The sequence below is a fragment of the Phoxinus phoxinus genome, assembly GCF_949152265.1.
Source record: "Phoxinus phoxinus genome assembly, chromosome: 4".
NCBI lineage: Eukaryota > Metazoa > Chordata > Actinopteri > Cypriniformes > Leuciscidae > Phoxinus > Phoxinus phoxinus.
The window spans coordinates 24,773,759-24,795,273 of record NC_136879.1 but is presented as its reverse complement, the minus strand read 5'-3'; the positions used below and the strand labels follow the sequence as shown (position 1 = coordinate 24,795,273).

The following is a 21,515-nucleotide window of genomic DNA, read 5'->3' as shown; positions in this document are numbered from 1 at the left end:
TTATGTTGCGATGTATGTGCAGAGGCTCCGTTTCATTCATAATTGATTGCCAATTATTCCGTCGATTACCAACAGGCCGCAAGTTTCACTCTGAACTCCTCTAACCGAAGGAGGTTAAAGACCCGAAGCCTAGAACACGAGCTCCAGACATAATACGTCAATACCAGAGGAACAGCCACCCAAGAGCAGCCTTCATATTCAGCGAGACGCAACCTTTAACGACGGAGGCCTATGGGTAATTAATGTGCTGTTCATTTTACTAATAACTAGCTTAATTATTCATCACAGACACTAGCCACAGATAAATGATTGTGATTTATTGTATCAATGCATCAGGGTCTGAGTAATTAGTGCTGCTGGAAAGCACAACACTTGGCCCTGTGCGCCACAGCGCTAAATTTCAGCTGATGTCCATACTATTAAAAACAAATATGCCCTTCACAAGTGTTCATTCAGAACATCAGATTTAAAAAATGGTTAGTCCCCAATAAGCTTTGTCAAAGTTTATCATGTTTAATCCATTAGATACAAAATCAGTGGAGAAAAATACACAATTTGTATGTGTTGTGTTGTGTTTGGGGCCGTGAGTGAGAAAGAGAGACCTATCAATATCTTAGAGCTAGCAGTCTCAGAACAGAACACATCCGCCAGGACAGGGCCAAAAATAAAAGCCTGCACCATTTGCAACTCCAACAGAGACATACTCCTAATGGGCCTTGGTAAGTTCACCAGAGGAGAGGGCCTACAGGAGATTTATTTTAAAAACCGAGAGGAAAATGTGATGACAGTTGGGCTGAGAATTCCTAATAAAAAAATCTGCTGCTGAATAAGGGATTGTTTGAGCTCCGCTGGTTTCAAATAAAATAGCGCGTCATATTCTAAACCATGTGGGGCAAAAAAAAAACTTAAGTGTTCAACAAGATTGTTGTCGTAATCAGGTGCTTCGTTCTTTCATTCAAAAATGAAATTCTGTCATCATTCTGTACACACCCTTAACTCTATTGATTAAAAAACATTTTATTTATTAATAGGGCGTAATATTTAAAATAAATAATTATAAGGGGGCGAGGGTCAGCCTGGTATTAATTGTAAATATAATGTAATTTATAATACATTACCATTCAAACGTTTGCGGAAAGTACGATTTTATTACACTTTTGTTCAGCAAGGACACATTAACTTTGCCAAAGGTGACAGTAAAGACTTTTATAATGTTACAAATTATTTATTTTTCAAATAAATGCTGTTTTTAGCTTTATATTCAAAGAATCATGAAAAAAATGTATCCTAGTTTCCACAAACAATAAGCAGGATAAAAATATTTTTTTAACATAGATAAAAATAAGAAATAAGAATAGAAAACCAATACTATTTCACTATAGGCAGCTTTGACATTCTGGTAGATGATTCCTTTTTTGTGTTGTTCCATGCAGAAAAGCAAGTCATACAGGTTTAGAAAAACATGATGGAGAGCAAATTATGACAGATTTTCATTTTTGGGTGAACGATCCCTTGAAACAACTGCAGCCATGATATGAAATAGGTCAGCTGAGACACCTGTGAATTAGAGCACAGCACACTGACTGAGTCTTGAGTTTGTTTTGGCGTAGATGTAGCGACAGGGGAGTAAAGCAGGTCAGTCGTCTCAAGCGCACTGTCCCTCCTGTGGTTTCAGCTGTATCAGCATTGGAAAGACGTCCCCAGCAAGTTCCCATCTCCCTGCGTACTTCAGAGAGACCCAGCATCGCCCTTTACCCTCTCTCTTCCTACATCAAAAGCCTAGCGTGCATCTGCCGAAGCTAACAGCTGTTGCTAACCAGTCGCGCTCAAGGCTAATTTCGTTTGATGCTTCGATTCGTGCAGTGCCTTACGTGCAACGCTAAGTGTATTTGTGTCTTTGGTCAATATGAATGGAAGATGGCATTTGTTTTGTTCTTAGATGTATCTGGTGTGCCATCTGCTTTTAAAGATCAAATGAAATCCCAAAGCAGTAGCGTGGAAAATCAAGGTAAGTGGTTTCTTAGGGACTTGCGCACACGGGATAAGCTAAATCCTGAAGTAGGGGATTGCGTCTGCATATGCAGCCCTGCCTTTTGCAAGTTCACTGTTACATAACTGCAGCCAAATAAACAAGTAGAAATGTTAAACCTGGGCATGCAAGATTAAAGGTTAGTTCAACTGTATATACAGCGAATGTTGACTAAAAGGACAAATGAGACGAATTGGAATCCAATTAGTTACAAAAAGTCCCTTTGACTTTGTCTCTTTTTTTTTTTAAAGACCTGATGTAATTGGACTCACGGATGAGATTTGCAAAAGGAAAAATGCTTAAAGGCCTGACCAACAGTCTGTGTTCCTAAACAGAATTGAACTAAATAAAGCAACAATACAGAGCTAAAATAACCGCAAATAAATAAATCACACAATGGAAAATCAGTGACAACAATAGCCCTTGTGAGGGGGGTGGGGGGGGGGGGGGGGGGATGTTATCTTTTTGCAAATGGATTTGTTGTGGATAGCAAGCCTGCGACACACATAACACACACTCTCTTACTTTCTGTCTTTCACTCTCTCACTGCCAGTAATCTCTATCTCTCTCTGTGCGAGAAAAACAGCCTCTAAATTTAGCATCAGATTTATCATGCGGTAGCAAAGGCTCCAGCTAACCAGAGAGGGCGGGGAGAATGCAACTGAAGGAGGCGTCGCCTCTGAAGGGGGGTGTCCATCATTCGTCACATTCAGAGCCAATGAAAAATGCCTGGAACTGACAGCCATGCACACACTGCAGCTAATAGAAGACACTAGCCGACCTGCCACACGGGACAAACCACAGACATCCGGATGAGCATATTTATATCTTGATGTACCTTTAGAGAACAAAACTGCAGGATCTCAGTAAGGTCCTGTATGGCAGTGGTTCTCAACTAGTGGGGTGCAACACAGAAATGGGTAGCCAACAATTGCTAAATGAAAATTATAAAACTCAACTGACCATATATTTATCCATAGTTCAGATGGTAACATAAATAGAAAATAAATCAAGTTTTAAAAGGACGGAGGAAACGGATAGGTGTGTGCATCTATATATACATACGAGTCAAAATCTGCTAAGTAATAATGGAACAACAGTTTTTTAAAAAGATTTTTCACTATTACCGTAATTAACAGGATCTGCATTTTCATGGGTTTAAATAAAAGATTTTTGCTATAAAAGCTAATTAAAAACATAAAAACCACTAGGCCTACTTTCTTGATAAAACAATTACTTGATTTTTGATATTAAACAAATTTATTGTAATGAACTATTCAAAAAGCATTTTTGAACGTATCCAGTAGGCCTATGTTTTATAATTACCCAAAAATCAAACATGATGTTAGGCTGACTGTCGTTTCGACTAATAGAACTAAAACACTGACGACATACACTCACTTCACTGATTACTGGCTGGCTAAGAAATAATTATTATCTTAAGATCCATCTGTTTTCAAATCCACATTTGAATAACACAACATCGATGTCTGTCAAAAAATAACGTGCACAATACACTGTAGGATTTACGAGAGGTAGAGGTTCAGGGAGTGCACACATTTCCTGGAAAAGCCACAATACTGGATGTTTTGAATGAGTCTTCGCTTTCCGAGAAGAGGGTGAAACTTGTGGCCAGAGCGACTTCAACGTGACGTCTGTCAGAGACAATAACGTGCATAATACATAACACACACACACACACACGAGTATAATCTGTTCTTCAATCGCTGAAATTGAATCGGACTGATCAGGCAGTCAAATACTGCACACTGCATGCTAAAGAGTATGAGAGAGTATGATTTTAATATTTTTTAAAAATTATTCGTGACTGATTTTATTCGTCTCCAAATTTTGGCAATAGATGACCTGTTAAATAGGTGGTCTTGAGACGAGTCCCTGTAGTCATCCAATTTGACTCTCATATGCTGATGTAATATATATTATAAAATCAAATGTAATTTAAATACTGTCTTCTCGGTTGATTAAAAGATTAAGGCAATTGTCAAAGTTTGATATTTAATGTTGTTTAATTTTCCAATAAAATATGATACATTTTTCCATAATGTGCTACATTTAATTACCCCTTAGCAGATTTTGACTCATTTATACATAACACAAATCAACGTGGACTCGTTGCCAGAAATGCCTTCATCCTCAAAAACCATGAACAAAATTACACAAGGTAAAAGGAAATATGACCCAGACTACATTAAACACAGGTTCACTTGAAAGATAAACTAATTTGATCAGACCACAATCTGTTGTGGAGAATTACTGGCTTGTGCATGAAACCACTGAAAATCAACAGACATTTAGAAATTTTCATTACATTCAGCCAATGTCAATAATTTTGCCATTTGTAGGGCCTATGCAGTTTGTGGTAACTTCAATACTTTTCAATTATTTATTTCAAAGACATTACTTTTGTGTAAACAAATTTGGTTCACGGATCAGAATCTGATGTCCTGAAACAAAACTTGAGGACCACTGCTCAATGGTTCGAATTTGGTCAACATTCCTGTGAATTACAGTGGTTTGTGCACTGTATCTGTGTGGGACAAAAAAAAGGGATGGAGAGAGACGAAAAGACATCGAAAGAGAAAGCAAACCAAGCGTTCTTGAGTGGAAGGTAAAAAAAAAAGGTGCCCTTGCAGTGGGATACTAAAAACAATGAGCGAAAAAAAGGGAGAGAAATGAAGAGAAGAGAAAAGAAAACATATCAGCCACCTGGTCAGATAAGTGGCCGAGCTGTGTGGAGGAGAGGAGCTGAGCACTGCAGTGAACTGAAGGACAATCATTGAACAAGGACATACACACGGCGGGTCAGAGGAGCTTCAACGAGTCCAAAAGCACTGCGCTGATTGCACAGACCGCTCATTTCACAAACACCCCGAGAGTAGCGGACGCTGAAAGAGGCGAGCACAGCTTCCACAGAGTCAGGGATGTCGATATCCGACAAGTCAAAGCAGTAACAATGCAGACAAATACATGTGTCTGACTGCAGTCTGTGCATCAAGGTCAAAAGCATGCAGTATATGCTTTATATAAATAAATATACACTATATACAGGACCACACTTGTAATCAGTATCAAACAATTAGGTCTAGGAAAATGTTCAAATTAACTGATAACAAAATCTAATTAAAATCGAATCAAGTGCTTGTGAATCAATAAAAACAAAATCAAGAAATCTGTACTGACATCCAGCCCTATATGGACGGACGATAATAAAAATGTAATTGTGGATGCTAGTTTTAGAGTTATTATTAAAGATAGCTTTAGATTTCAACTAAAGTAAAAGTAAATAGTGGACTATTTTACCTTAACTCAAATTGTTAATCTCAAAATAAAGAGTTATCCCTATTTCATAGTGTATTATGATGCCTAAATTGACTTAGAAACTGCAACATTGATTTGACATTGACAAAAACTATTGATTTAAGTTTTTTTTAGATCATAATAGCACAGACTTCTAATACGGCCTTGTCTATATTGGTCAACATTTGCATATCAGATTCAGTGCATCCTTACAGAAAACAAAATAAACAGGATAGCGATTACATACCAGTTGCAACGCTGCAAATCCCCTACCCTCCATGCAGCAGGCAGGTTGGTATGAGGTCTCAGACAGGGAAAGACAGCGAGAGCCGGCTGTCGGAGGGTGGAGTGTGTGGGCCGATAGCCTCAGCGCTACATCAGTACTGTGCATAGGACACGGCAGGTAACCGCAGCATCAAAGAGAAGCACGCTGCAGCGTCGACTGGGCGGATTTGGAAGCTTGTCTGCTCCTACAAGGGCTCTGGCAGACTTGGCAGCCTTCCACTCTGGGAGAAACCCTAAATGAAAGCTCTGGGATGCTCCGTACCGAGTTTGTCACAGTGTAATAACCTGTCTGCGCTGTTGACATGCTTCCAGGCCTGACAGCCCAAGGCAAAGTCAAAGCTGGCCTGAAGTATTACTGTATTGTCTTATTTTTTATGACTTCTATCAAACTTGAAATAAAAACAAGAGATGAGATAGCAAATGTAATGAAGACTGCAAAGTGAGTTATCTGTGCTTTCAAATCTAAATATGTTCATACACAAGAACAGGCGAGGAATGACAAAACAAATCAGAACACCCTCTTCACACCTGATATTAATATTCATCTTGGTTGACTGATCATGAGCAGTCAGAACTAAATACATATGTAAATGAGGTGCAAAACCAAAATAATAATATATATATATATATATATATATATATATATATATATATATATATATATATATATATATATATATATATAATCGTCTGAAAAAGAACATTGGTGCAAAAATACCATTTTATTTACTAATATATATTTTTTAAAACTTTAATAAATTTAAATGATTACATAATGAATAATTTATATAAATAAATAAATATTTTTTTTTATATTCTGTTCTTTGATACCATTGCTATACCACAACTCTGCAGGGCAAAATAAAAGTCTTAACAGGCCAAACAGAAAAGCTTATTGGCAAATTCTAACTATTAAATGCCAAATATCAGCAGAGTTATGGATCAACCATTAAAGTCATCCTTTGAATTGGCTCAATCACTCTCTTTCCTCTCCACCTACTGTATAGCTGGTGTGTGGTAGTGAGCGCACTGGCGCTGTTGTACTGGGGCTGCCGTCGCTTCCAGGTGGATGCTGCACACTGGTAACGGCCGAGGAGAGATCCCCTGACATGATTGTAAATTAGTTTGGGTGTACAGTAGTACAAAGTACAGTAGTACACTATGTAAATCCCTCATTCATTCAATGTGCATGGAACATCTTCTGTTCACTGACACACAAAATCTAAACAAGTGGTCACTGAAGACTCGTGTTAAAACCAGGTATAAAAAGGGCTTATGACATGACCAACCGATCAGAAATAAAGTGAGTGGTTATTGTAAACAGTTTAAAATATCTGCAAGACCAGGTTAAGCACTGGTGTTAAAAATGGTCAAAAATGCATTTGGTTCAGCTCACATGGTGTCTTTAGCTGGGAGGCAGAGCACGATTCTTTGTCTTATTGCTACTCTTTCTACTCAGTTAATGCCACATAGTAACTGGGCGAGAAATATCACCTAAGAAAAATATTTTCGTGTTTTCAGAACTGGCATTAAGCCACAGTCTGCAAATGAACTTTTTAGTTAACTTTCATAGAAGAAAGACAAAGTGATTTGCTATTGATTACCACCATTTGTGAAAGGCCTGTGTGTATCAGTTTACCTCTGAATAGGTAGTGAGCCTGAACAAATGAGGAAAGAAGAACAACAACAGCCAACACAAATATCTGCTGCCATTTTCCATGAATAGGGTGCAAAATAGGGCATTAAACTCTTAAAACTAAAGTATGACTGATGAATGATGTGAACTGAAGTATGAAATTAATGTTTTTTTTGGGGGGGGGGTTTCACATTCTTCTCATCACTTCAGAATGTGAATCGAAAAAAAAGTGGGACATATATTAACATTTTTGGCTTTTAAAATGAAATTTATCTGACATGTCTAATAAAAAAACATTTGATTTTTGCCTGTAAAAAAAAACAATGGGACAACAGTGTACCCTACTCATGGAATGTTGCTGTGGAAGTTGGCACGGAAATCCACCTTCGTCATGTCTGACGTAAAAAGTTAAACCACAGACACCTTTCGATTCAAATTTGCAAGTGCTGAATGCGTCTTGACCCCTGTCTCAGTCTATTCTCTGTTGTTTTGGCTCGACAAGAGGCGTGTTGCCATACCGTCTAGAACAGGATTCAATTAGATCCCTCACATCCTGCTAATCAAAACAAATCAAAGGAAGAGCACCAAAGCGCCATGTTCTCCGAGCCATGCTAATTGAGAGATGTGTCTTTTTGAGAAGGGAAGTCTGGAGGGGGGGTGGGGGGTCTTGGGAAAGATTTCAGTGAGTGGTGAGATCTTAAAGGGGTTTTGTCAATGGCCATGTCCAGAAGAGCTTGTTTCCTTCCCTTTCCTGCATGCCTGTTCTCCTCATTAGTGTCACTCAACAGCAGTTAGTGCTGGGCCGGCCACAGTGGTACTGAGCTCTCCTCTATAAACATGTGAACGCACCAGCCTTGCTCTCAGTCACCAGGCTAGGAGGGGAGAAGATTCCTCAGATTCCTCAGAGAGAGAGAGAAAAGTACAGGCGAAACTAGCGTATTCGATATTATCATGTGACCAAGGCAGAGTATGTAAGGCTGGTCTAGAGTCAATTCCCCTTGCCCAAATCCAAACTTAATTCAGAAATAATACAAATTTCTAAAAAGTAAGGATCATGTGACACTGAAAACACTGGAGTAATGACTGCTTAATCATAAATTTCCAATTATTATAAAATATAAAGCAGTTAGGGTTGGGCGATATGGCAGAAAATATAATATGATTTGTTTTAATGTTGGGTTTTAAGACCATTTTGCAAGTCACTGAGCATTAAAGCCAAACTGATTTTAAAAAGTTAACAAAAAAAATTAAATAAAAAAGAATTACAGACCATTTAGGCCAAAGTAGGGGTGGGGGCCAAATGGAGAAAAAAACATTATTTTATCTTTGTTATTAAAAAATAGATGCAAAATAATAGCCAGGACAAATGCAACAGAAGATAGAAATATAAATAAACTGAATCAATATTTTAAACAACAACAGGTACATTAAAGTAAGAAACTGAATAGACAAACGCTATAAATTAAAACACTAAATAGGCTTCACTGTATTAATTAAATATACACTGATTCTTAAAGCTACTGAATTATTCAGTCAAGAGTGAGTCATTTTCTCTGTATTCTGTTGATATTAACATCAATGATGACACAGCCAGCAGTGTAGGCTGCTGTCACTTTAAGATATACACGGACCCAATATACTGATACCAGGGATGCACCCAAATGAAAATTCTGGGCCAAAACCAAAAATTGTGAGTTTTCTCCTAAAACATAAATAAATTATTACAATTTATTAATCAAACTTATGAAATAATTTACACTCAAATAGCTAAAACTGAGTTATACAAACATTCAAATTGCAGTTTGATGGGACGGGGGTGCCAGAACTGCAACTGATACTGAACTGCGTTGTAGCATGATACTAAAAAATCTCTTTTCAAAGGCAGATCATGGTGACATATCGCTCACCCCTAAAAGCAGTTATTTTAAACTGTATTCATTTTTAACAATATTACTATTTACTGTATTTTTTTTTTAAATAAACGCATGTTGAAAATAAGACTTTTCAAAAATAAAAATAAAGACTGACCCCAAACTTTTAAATGGCAGTGCACATAAAATGATTAGCCTATTTTTAAATTCATCTCATACCAATTATAAATTAACTCATGCATAAATGCTTTCTCAAGTCACTCAATTATCAGAATAAATGCAAGTATGATTGGTATGCGCTCTTAAAAATGCATTGAAAAAAATGTGGATTCACTTTAATGTCTCACCTTTGCCATGTAGATGGTGTAATATCACCAACGGTGCAACAACAATACGCTCTCAGTGCAATCAATGTAGCGTAAAAAACTTGGCTTATTATAATGGAGTGTTCACAACAATGCAAAATAATAACCGCATTTAAAATTTAAAGAAATTAATGACAATTAGAATTCTAGTCCAAATCAGCAGCTCTAGTGCAAGGTGAACAATAAGGCGGATATCCTTTCTCTCAATCCACAACCTTTTTCCTCTGTTGTTCCTTGCATCAAAACATTTCATCATGGAACGTCTATGCAATGTTTACATCAAGCCACACTGAAATATATCTACAACAGATTTAGCCAAGGCCCTTTTATCAAATCCGTTTTCTCAGCCCACGTGGGGGAAAAAGAAACACCTGCAGAAAATTCAAAAGAGAAAGAGAGCTGCTTTGCCAAGCTGTCAGCATAGAACTATGGCTGCGGAAATGAAAGGACGATCAACGGAACCCGCGAAGACTGATTGAGCCGTGTGTTAGCCGGGCTTTTTAATTGGCGGCAGGGTTGTTTGGAGTCAGTGGCCTATCGGTGCCACTCTTCTCTCCCCAAGAGCGAGAAAACATTTGCTGAGATGTGGTTTCGCCACTTCACATGGCACCACCTATTGGACTTCATTAAAAACTTGGCCTGGAGTTTTCACACTTAGTCGTGTGCCTCTCCCCGAGAGCCCGCACCACAGGACCCGACAGCTTCGCTGTTTCGCAGTACACTAGGTGCAAATATTTTTACACACTCAAAAACTGACAAAGAGAGCGAGAGGGAGGGAAGGAGAGTGAGAGGAAAAACAGCACCATGCCATGTAGGATGGAAAGGAAATTAAAATAATACAAGGGTAAACTCAATTTCAGCTCCAACACGCGCTCTCTCGCTCCTCTGTCAGTCCCGTGCTAGGCGGTTTGCGAGAAACGAGGGAACTGGGGATGTAGCTTTTGCTTAGCCATTGTTTTGACAGCACTTATGGGCGGTAAATGCCAGGACATTTCCACTCAGGCTGGTTGTGAGTTGTGTTGCTAGAGCTGAAGGATTGCATTATGTTGTGTGCTGGGCCTTTTAACATGGCTGTACTTCAAGCATAGCTCCCATTTTGGTAGATAATGTGTCTGATTATAGCCACTGGCTTGGCAAAGATTGGTGAGACTCCTGAGAAATCAAATTTAAGGACCCAAAGGTGGCTGCTCTGATCTTTGAATGCAAACTCATTTAGCAGTGTCTAACAGTGTTAGTTTTGAACTAGTCTCAGCAAAAATTACACATTCTTTTTTTAATGGCAGAAAAACCAGAGGCTGGCAGCCAGAGGCAGGGAACGAAAGCCCAGGGGGCAGAAATGGATGGTAACGTCCACACTCAAGATTTGGACATGCATACACACAGACGTTCAAACTAGTTCTCCTAACCTCCTAGCTGTACCAAAAGACTCAAGTCAGGCAATACTTTTGACAGAATAGAAATGAAGAAGTAGGGTAACATGGGGGAAGATGCCCCCCTTAAAGAACAATGTGCATTTACTTTTAATCTGTAACACATGTAAAATATAAGTTTAGCATGTGCAGGATGATGATGCATCAGCCAATATGTTTTTACAGGAATTAGTAGAAACATTTGCTAATTTAGTTGTTATAGAACAAAATGTAAAATTATTCAGAGGCCATCTTACCCCACTACTGGGGTAAGTTGGCCCGCTACCTGGGGTAAGAAGCCCCCCTGGCTAAACTTTTACAGAATGTATAAATTACTTTATATTTTTTAAGTGTCGTTAATGTAAAATACGAAATCAATATAAAATGTTATTTTTTACAATTTAGTTGAATAACTGATAACTGAAAAAGCTGAATCTTTTAAAGTAAAAGATTTATCTGATAATTATATTATCTGATTATCTGGTATAATTATTATCTGACATTTATAGGAATAGTTTGCTTATTTAATCATTGATTTACATATTTATTTAGCTACTTTTTTACTAATTTATTTAATTATGCTACTTTGTTTTATTATCGCGGGAAATGAGAATCCTTTTCTATCATTTTCCGAGCAAAGATGGAGTTAGTGATGAAGAAAAATGTCACAGTTGATTAATCTGTTATCGGCCAGCGTGGTCCAACCTAGTTATCGTTATTGGTAAAATCCACTATTGGTCGACCTCTATATATAAATAAATAAAATAGTTTTTCAAAATAGTAACTTGACTGTATAATTGAAGTATTTTAAATACCAAGTAATTTGACAAGCTATAGTATCCCCAACACTGTCATCTAGTTATGTTCAGCAACGTGACTGCATTTTTCCTCTAAACTGTGAACCTATTGAAGGACATAAACAGCTTTGAAATCAATTATTCGGAAAGGTAATTCTTCATTCACAAGTGTCTTGAAGATAAATACGAGTCCACTAAATTAGCAACTGGAGATGGAGCGGCCTCCAAACATGATCAATGAGAAAGGACAAGAATCAGCAGCAAACAAATGGCCCATCACATACAGATGATCGTCCATCGCATTAATGCACCTAGAGGCTTGTTAAAAACGCACTACAGCTGGTGAAGCATCAGTAACTTGATTGGAAGGCTTATGCAGACTTAGGGTTGATGAAAATAACAGTTTTCTCGGAGGGCGATATCAGACCTGCGAAAATCCATTCGCTTCCAAAAGTGGCCTCAATCCCAATATCAATTAAAATCTTGTCAGGACATGCAGAGCCATGTTGGGGAAAAGTAGTGTGAAACAACAAGCCCAATCACAAATAGGGCGAAAAAGCAATCTCGCCCTCCGCCTGTGGTAAACTTCTGCGCTGTTTAACACAATCAGTGCAAAAACAAATCCCCACTTCCTTTTAGTGCTTTCGTCGGGAGATAAAAAAAAAAAAGGAGGTCTGAGCTTTTGTTTCCTTAGTTTTCTATTTGGATCTTCATGTTTATCTACTGCTGGTTTGTTCTTAAATCCAAGTGTGGAGTCGGATGAATCTGAATCGCAGTAACTACTGGCAACTTCCAATGGCGCAATAATGCCTATCCCATTGACAGGACATGGTTGGAAATAATTATGTATTTGCATTAGAGGTATTATTTGCCAATGTGCCTGGCTCTGAGCAATCATCCACAGGGCTGCAGTCTAACTGCTACTGGAGCCTGGCCGTATTAATACTCCTATTCATCCCGTGTCTAACCCGAGCCAAGAAACAGCATTAGGCCCGGGGCCCTGCGGCCTGCATTTGGACCGGCCTCGTTGGCATGCGTATGCGCGCAAGAGCGAGAAAACGAGTGCACCTTTTCTCCTCCAATGAGCCCTGGATGAAGCGAAAAAGTTCTTTATATCAATTAGCCAGACAAGTGTGCAATGGACACCTGTCACCCCACGAGCCCTCCTCCCCAGCCTGCTCTGACCAAGGACCGTCTGCCATCCTGCTCTGCATTCGTTCGAAAAAGAACACACCTAAGCTGATCTCAGATCGGTGCACCTTTCCTCTTGGGTAAAAAACGCTGGTGGCCCGTAGCGGAGCCAGGGGGGGCCGTCCCAGCTCTGCCTGAGAGGCCAAGCAACGGCTGCACGGCAGACACAAAATCTGGGGCACAGACCATCTGGCTGACAGTGCAGTCTGAAGCGAAGAGGCTGTCGGAAGTTCGTTGCCAACATGGCTTGCAGAAGCAGGACGTTAGATACCATAAAAACACACACACATATTCGGCTGTACAAAGAAAAAAATGTCTTGTTGAGACAAGATTCAAACGAGGGATTTAATGCTCTGGATTCCACAGCTGAGGGCAAAATTATCCTCTAGTTTTTTTTTTCTTTCCTTCCTTTTTTTATAAAAGATTCCTTTCTAATGATCTTACATGCAAGCAGCGATGCTAAAAAAGGCAAGTTAATCACCATCCCACCTCAAGCCCCCAAAAATGAAAAAAAAAAAACAACCTTCACGCTCAACAAGGCAGCGATAATTCAATATTTTCTCCGTGATAGTTCTACGGGTTCATACCCAGCCATGCTAATTAAAAAAAAAATCTGAATTCCTCACATTTGAAACAACAATTAAACAGTCTCTCCTTGTACTGTGACACAGAGAAGTCATAGTTAGCCTGGAAAATAACACCAGCCAGACTGCAACGGACCATAACGTAACATCACAGCTTCAACTCGAACTCTATCAAAGGCCAAATTCAGCAAAAAACATTGGCCCTCTCACACTATTAACAAATACACAGCAGACTTGCAAATGTAAAGTGGCTCGGCATGAGAGAGCAAAAGCAAACAGCTCTTACCTTGGGTTGAGCGCGTCTTGGAAAGGCAACTTTAGGATCAATCTAAATGAGACACAAAAAAAAGGAGAGAAGGAAATATGAGAAAACTGAACTCATGATGCTGTTACGTGAAGAGGAAAATTAGAAAGTATTAGAAAAAGCCAGCAATGTGCTGCGACTACTCGATAACCTTCATGGAAATTATAGCATTAATCATGATGCAATGCTCCATGTCTCGTGTGTAATCTCGCCTAGTTATTACATGCTGGTTGCATGAGGCCTGTGTGTGACAAAATCTAATAAAAACCTTACACAGGTTAGAGCATAATTACTCGATTACAACATAAATAAACAGGTGGCTTTATAGAACACCGGAGATAATTCAAAGACTCACTGAAGAAGTGCGCTGGCCTCGGGGGAGGTCAGGCCCGCATGACGGGAGCTGTTTTAGCGAGAGCTGTAGATTTGCGGAGAATCAAGACAGGGCATTAGATCGATACGTCCACAACCTCCCCCCCCCCTGAGGGATTATCATTATTATGGGTGACTCTCTCGGCCGCTGTACCGCTCTGCTCTGCCTAGAATGCATTTGGCCATGTGATAGGACATCATTAGGTTTATTGGTTAGATAAGCTATGTTATTTGATTTTATTACATTACAAACGAAATGCAGTTTCGCACACATCATGATCAAGAGCATTTGTAATTTACATAAACCGCTAGGGGTTCTGAACCAGATTCATCCTGGATATTAATAATAACAGATTCCCCCGGAGGATAAATCAACAACATAAATACGCCAATTGCAATCAAGACTTTTTTTTCCTCCTATCGATCTTTGAATCATTATACATACTGCAAAATATGGATGATTCTAATGCTAAAAAGAAATTTTGAGAGATTGTGATAAACTGGTATTATTTATTTCCACTAGCTGACTTGTTAGACTTCATTTATATTAGCGAACATCACTTATTCACATTCCAAATAAATAAATATATATAGCGTAGCAAAATAGGTGAGATGCAGGCCGACCTGCTGTTGAGCAAGATGTTGGCTTTGGTCATTTAAACATTCATAGACTACAACAACAGTCCCTCTTTTTAGCACATAGGCCGAGAGCTTGGGCAGCCAGAGAACTAGAAGGATAGGACGGTAGATAATCATGCATGCGAGAACAAAAACAGTTCAAAGACTTGCTTCTGCACTCTCATTAAATGGAAAAATAACTCGAGGGAAAAAGGTCCATTAGTGCTATATTGCTCTTGAATACACCGCACGTCTGAATGCTTTGTCACTTCTTATAAATGGTAAGAAAAAGAAAAGCTGAATTGTGTTGGAAATGTGGCAGCATGCAAAAAGAAAAAAAAGAAAATGTAATAAACATTTTTTGGTGAAATATGAAGGAGAGGGTCTCCTGGTAAATTAATTTGACCTGAAGAGAATTGCAATATGTACTGCAAAAAAATAAAAATTAAAAATCCTTTCTGGTGGGAAATGATGCTGTTGTGTTATACTTAATTCATCCAGAAAAGTGTTTAATCTAAAACAGATTGCTTTTAGAGAAACCGACAGCAGTCTCTCAGTTGTCAATACACAATGCAATTCTCACCCCAGGCCTTCAGATTTGCAGATTACACAGCTTTTAATCAAATGTGAAACAAGTGTGTCAAGAATATCCCCGTTTGTGTTTTCTTTGGTCCATTTACACTCTTCAAAAGTGACAAAAAGATTGGACAGGAAACTGCAAAAAAAAGTAAGTAAATAAATAAAAATAGACAAAGCAATAAAAATGTCTTTCTGGCCTGGAGGATGACACTACAGTTACTTTCTAAAAAAATATATAATTCTAAATGAGCTAATTATTTTAATATATAGGCCTATACAGTATATATACACACACACGCAAATGAAAAATGTTAAAGCTGTATATATACACTTACTTTAAGTACTCAAACATTGTCAATCTGTAATATAACACCCATATGAAATGCAAATGAATAAAAGCTTAAACAAATAACTGAATATCCATTCAAGTATTAAATATTTATTAGTGGTATTTATTTGTCATTTGGGTGGGGGGGGTTTTTTCTTTTCTTTAATTTATTAAAAACATATGCAAAAAAAAAAAAAAACATGCAAAAATATTCAATAGGACAAGCCTATAAACACAAGGCCGAAGAAAACAGGCATTGGTGACTTAAAAGATCATGCCGTGATATTTTTTAAAGCAGTAATACTTAAAAACAGTAATATTTCTTCTATTATAGATATCAAAAGCAAGATCTTTCAACTGCGAGGCCAATTTGAATTTGTTCTTAAACCTCCACCAGTGCAACTTCCTCCCAGCTCCTGGTCTCCAGTTGGAGTCATGACACGACCGCCCCAACCCTGGCGATGACATCACTACCCACAGCTCAGTAATCTCCTGCTTTAGCACCAGCCGCTACTGTGTGTGTCCACATGATCTCAATCGCTGCTAACACTAGCTTTCTTTTTTTCTTCCCTCAGCCATTCAAGAGCATTTGAAACGTCAAACCTTGACCCACTTTTTACAAAGAATACTAGAGTTACCCATGTGTGTGTGATTATGTAATCTAAACGGCCCATTTTTGATGTCTGAATTACATGTTTTTGGACTAGTGCAACACTAACATATAAAATGTACTATTATTTTATTAACAAGATAGAAATGTTCTGCCTCCTAAAGGCATTTCATCTTACATCAGTCAAGGCCAAACTGGCAGAGAGTGAGATAACGAATAGCACACCTGTATTTCTAAACACATTTAGGGCACGGAACCAAGAGAGGTGGCGAATATTCACCTGCTGTGCTAAATTATGATTGAAAATTAACATTTGCACAATTGCTGGATTTAAGCAAACGATCAACAGTAATATATCTGCGGCTTTAGGTGGGTAATAAACAGTTTAACGGGTTAATCTGCTATTGACCATATTAGCCAGCTGATCTAATCTAATCAGCACAACTTGAAACTCGTAACCTCAGATTGGGTTTTACAGCTTTACGCATACACATTATTCTTAAACCAATGATAAAAAAAGTTTTCAATGTCAAAATAAAGTCAGAGGATTATTTCCCTCTTAAATTTTACATTATATTTGAAAGGGTCTTTTAAAAAAACATATTTACAACAAAGTTTTCATACTCAACTAGCTATAGTAACAGAAAAACCATTCTAATACCAATCTTATCACAGAATTAACCCCTTTTTTTTAATGGGAGGCACTGGGAATGCCAATATGTAGTGTTCTGGGAGAAGAGTATTAGCTACAAAATTCCCGAGGGAAGTTAAGAACCTCTGTGAACACCTTTAAATACAGTCCGTCTCTTGATATGAACTTGCAGCGACATGGCATCCATTAAAATAAGCCAGTGAAGGCGGTATTTGTCCACACCCTAGCTATCCCAAATAAAAGGCTCTTTCACTCTGGACTCCTACAGGTAACTAGCAGCTGCATCTACAAACAGGAAAGATGGTGACTTTATTGGGGGGGGAATCCACATTAACTTTACTGATAGAGCGTCTGCTTATCCTGGGGTTCAGTGTCACACGCAAAACTAAATGCATTTCTGCTTGGATTTAGGTTATCAAACAGGTAAGGCCGAAGAAGGTAAACCCATTTCTTGCTGACAGAAATATAGCCTACATGGGCAATGTAAAATAATGTAAATAATATAATATACATTACTTCAACTCCTAAATACTGTTTTATAAGAATCCAATGCTATATAATGAATATAAAATACTAATATTTATATAATTACCTAACCTCTACAGGTAAAAAGACACTTCAAAATCTTTTTTAAAAATTAGAATCTTTATTTAAAAAAAATGTACAAAAAAATATTACTACATATTCTAAAATTTAGCTTTATTTCATGTTTTCATGTTTTCAGCACCTTTTAATGTCGAAACAGCAAACTCCGGGCATGAATAAAACAACTGAAAGATAACACGTCCATTCTGTTCTATTATTGAACGCTTCAAGAAATGTTATATCTGTAACATTTACAATAACATGTTACCTTAGAAATATACAGTGCGTCAAGGACAAGAGTACAGTAGTGCACATTAAAATGAAAAAAAAAGTCAAAAAACAACTGAAAGATAAATAAGAAAAATACAAATTTTTAAAATCAATAACTAATTACACATTAAGAAATAAGTTGAATTTATAATAATTAAATGTATAATAATGGAATGGGTAAACCAGTGCACACACTAACCTGCACCACAAATGACAAAATATCCACATAACTCTAAAAATACTTTGAAAGTAAAAAAAAAGAAACAATGAAATTAAATTATTTTACTATGTAAATATCGTCACATGCACATAAACATTTCTAGTCAGCAAGGTTTAGAATGAACTCATGCATGCAACCTTGCATCAAAATGCATCCTTGCCCTGAGCAACTTCTGGAGATCTGTCTGGAAAATTCAGTCATGAAGAAGAGTGCAAAACACTACGTCACTACAAGTCTTACGTCACAATAGACACGGATCACGGCTGGTGTCACAATCTAACTACACAGCAGGTAATTAGTCCCTTCATGCCCACAAACCTTAATGGGGTTTAACCCCTTGTACCCTAGCCCTGGTCTGGCAAGCAAGGGGTTAAATCCCGTTGAGGCATGTGAGGCAGACATGACTAATTATCCGGCTACTTATTTATGTCAAGTGCCCCGCTGTTGTGTGTGTGGTACAATGACAAATGCTGCGGAGTGCCTCGACCCGGGAAGAGATATGATAGGAGACTGCGTGTCTTTTAGCCACTGAATGTCACAGACACAAGCAAGTTTAAGCAGCACTTCACAAAAAATAAATGCAAATAGAAGAGAACATACCGTCTTTGAGTCTAATTCGTGGTGAGGTTGAGCTAGGACCTTATCTACACTGGCCGCATCAGCAAACGTAACGAAGCCAAATCCCCTGGAAAACAAAACAAACAAAAACACAGACATAGATTAGGAGCTGACAGCGATGGGTTACACGTGTTTGACTGCTAAGCTTGTTAACACATCCATTTGGTTCTATTATTGAACGCTTCAAGAACTTCTGTATCTATAACATTTACAATAACATGTTACCTTAGAAATATACAGTGCGTCAAGGACAAGACTGAGTACATCAGAGCACATCAAAATTAAAAAACTGCCATAATTTTCTAACCGTCATGTCATTCCAAACCTGTATGAGGAACCCTTTCATTCGTCTGAGGAACATAAAAGAATGTGTAGAATGACAGCTTCAGTCACCATTCACTATTCCATGTATGGGGGGGGGATGCAAATGAAAGTGAATGGTGACTGAAACTGTCAGTCCCCAACAATTCCTTTGTTTCACAGGACAAACAATGACAGAATTTCCGTGTGAAATATCCCTTTAATATGCTCACCCTATTATATTATTTAACATGAACTTGGTTGACGAAACATTTCAGATAAACGTTTGCCATAACGTGTCAGTCAAGGACACATAAGGACTTTTCACACCACAGTTAATCTTGGGTAACCTAAATTGGGTTAACGCGTTTTTAAACCCCGGGTAAAGGCCGGTTTTAAACTGAGGTAAAGAATCGTTTCAAACTTTTAATTTTAAAGGCGGTTAGTAGCATCGGTTTTGAAAATCTGCCAATTTACCCAAATTGTTTAGCAATAGACCACCAATCATAAACCGCTTTGGTGCTTACATCATTGAATATTCATCGTACGGATTGATGCTACATTCGCCGAAACTTTCACGCGCTGTTTAATTCCGATGTTTGAGGAAAGCAATTGTTTTTAACTGTACCGATGAAGAGAATGGATTTTTTTCCAGTAACGTTACGTTTCCAACTAGATGGAATCTACGTGGCGACATCTCCTCAGATATAAAAACAGGTCGCGTGCTGAAAGTGTCCAATAAACGTGTTTATCCTCATGAATATGCAAATATAACGCTAGCGTACAGTATCAAATCCCACAATCTGACAGAGCGCAGGATTAATTACTAACCCAGGGTAAAGTAGGCTATAAGCAGTGTGAAACACGAAACAAAATAACACAGGGTTAAGAACGACAAGTGTGAAAAAGCCATTAACGTGCCAATGTCAAGTCAAAACACATGCGACCGCATTAACCGCTCGTTTATTAAAGCCAGTTGCTGCTTTAACATGAAGAATCCCAAATCAATGTCAAACTGTATCCTATCCAGAAACACACCGATCCAGTCTTTTCAAAAGCGCATAGCAGCCGAATAACAGCGCACGGGCAAAATCGACAGTTCATTTCTCAGAATAAAAACCTCAAAGTGACAGGGGTTTTAAAAACACAACATTGTTGTTTGTTTGTTTTTTACCTGGAGCGTTTTGTCGTGGGATCTCTCATCACCATACATTCTCTGATTTCTCCAAATTTACTAAAATAGTCTCTAAGGCTGTCTGTGGAACAAAACAGAAAGAAAAGAGCACATATAAGCAATGCATTCGTGCGTTACACACCAGTTTGTAAATTAAACGCCCCCCTGGATGTCTAACAGGGGTCGAATAGAGGACTTCAAATGACGGCACATATCCCGCACAGCGCGCGCCACGCTGGATACAATGAAAGAAACACAACACACAGCCCGACAAACGCGCGCAAATGACAGCGAACCATCGGTCTCTTACCTGGTGAAGTTTGCCAGCTGAGGCCACCGATAAACATTTTACTGTAAGGGGAAAACACAGCAGAAGTGAGTCCAGATGTCAGATCGGCCATTTTGACGTGTAGCTAGCGACAAAAAAAGCAGAGCTAAACGAAGGCAAAGCAGAGCGGTGTGTGTTTACTGAGCCCCGGCGGGCTGTGCTCACTAATATACATCAAACAAAGGTGTAGTAGTTGCGTGCACCCGGAAGAGCCTTTTTAAAACATGCTCACCGGAGAAAAACACACAAGAAAAAAAGTCAAGTGCTGTCAGGATTGGTTCTGGCTTACCCCGGGTCGTGTTGCGAATCGTTAGGGCTTCCAGATGTGGCTTGGCTCCCGTCTCCCTCCATGGCTAACCCAACTATGGCCAGTAACTAACACACACACTGTCAGAGCTAAGAGAATATTACTGAGCCGGGAATGCGAGCGTCACACGTGGGATCAGCTCTGCCTGGCTCCCCCTCCCGTCACCCACACGGGGCGGAGCGCAGAAGGGGCTCGTCACCTCACCCATTCCATTGACGTCATTAGCATGGCCCCGCCCACCCGGGCTCAGAGCATGGGGATCAGATCAAATCGCATCACTTTTATTGTCACATCACCGTATACACACAAGCGTAGCGGAAGCATTGTAAACAATTCTAAAGAAAGTCTATCTGAGTGATACACATCTGATTATGTGTATGATATAATATTCTAGTTCCAGAATAGGATTAGCAAAGTTCAGTGATCTTTTTCTTTTAGTTGGCCAATTTTGTATTATTATTATTATAATGCATCAAACAATAAACAGATTTTTTTTAAGTCAGAACAGATAGAACCTCTACTACAGGAATGAAATGACATCAAATCTTCATTTAAAGTTTCACAAACAAAGATCACATAATAAACACATACAGAGGAAAACATTATGCATGAGTGACATTTCCATAAAAATGATCATAACATTTCAAGAATCTGTCACTTTTCTTGTTTTTAATCAACCTAAGAGATTTAAGAAATGTGTCAATTTCAATTAAGAAATGTGAAAAATATAGAGTTAGAGAATTTTTGATTAATAAAAAAATAAAT

At 38.4% G+C, this 21,515-nt stretch overlaps 1 protein-coding gene across 22 annotated transcripts in view; it reads right to left on the bottom strand.

Annotated features, from left to right (window-relative positions):
* msi2b (musashi RNA-binding protein 2b) overlaps positions 1–21,005 on the bottom strand; it is a 245,566-nt gene extending 224,561 nt beyond the window's left edge. For all 22 annotated transcript variants that reach the window (XR_013797153.1, XR_013797154.1, XR_013797155.1 and 19 more), the window contains exons 1-5: positions 20,733–21,005; positions 20,426–20,466; positions 20,116–20,197; positions 18,624–18,708; positions 13,772–13,813 (exon numbers count right to left, since the gene is read on the bottom strand). Coding sequence is in view for 16 of the 22 variants with exons in the window: in XM_079609469.1 (XP_079465595.1) it covers positions 13,772–13,813; positions 18,624–18,708; positions 20,116–20,197; positions 20,426–20,466; positions 20,733–20,794 (312 nt within the window). In the remaining 6 variants the exon portion in view is untranslated. The remainder of the gene's footprint in view (positions 1–13,771; positions 13,814–18,623; positions 18,709–20,115; positions 20,198–20,425; positions 20,467–20,732) is intronic.
* Between the last annotated feature and the right edge of the window lie 510 nt (positions 21,006–21,515).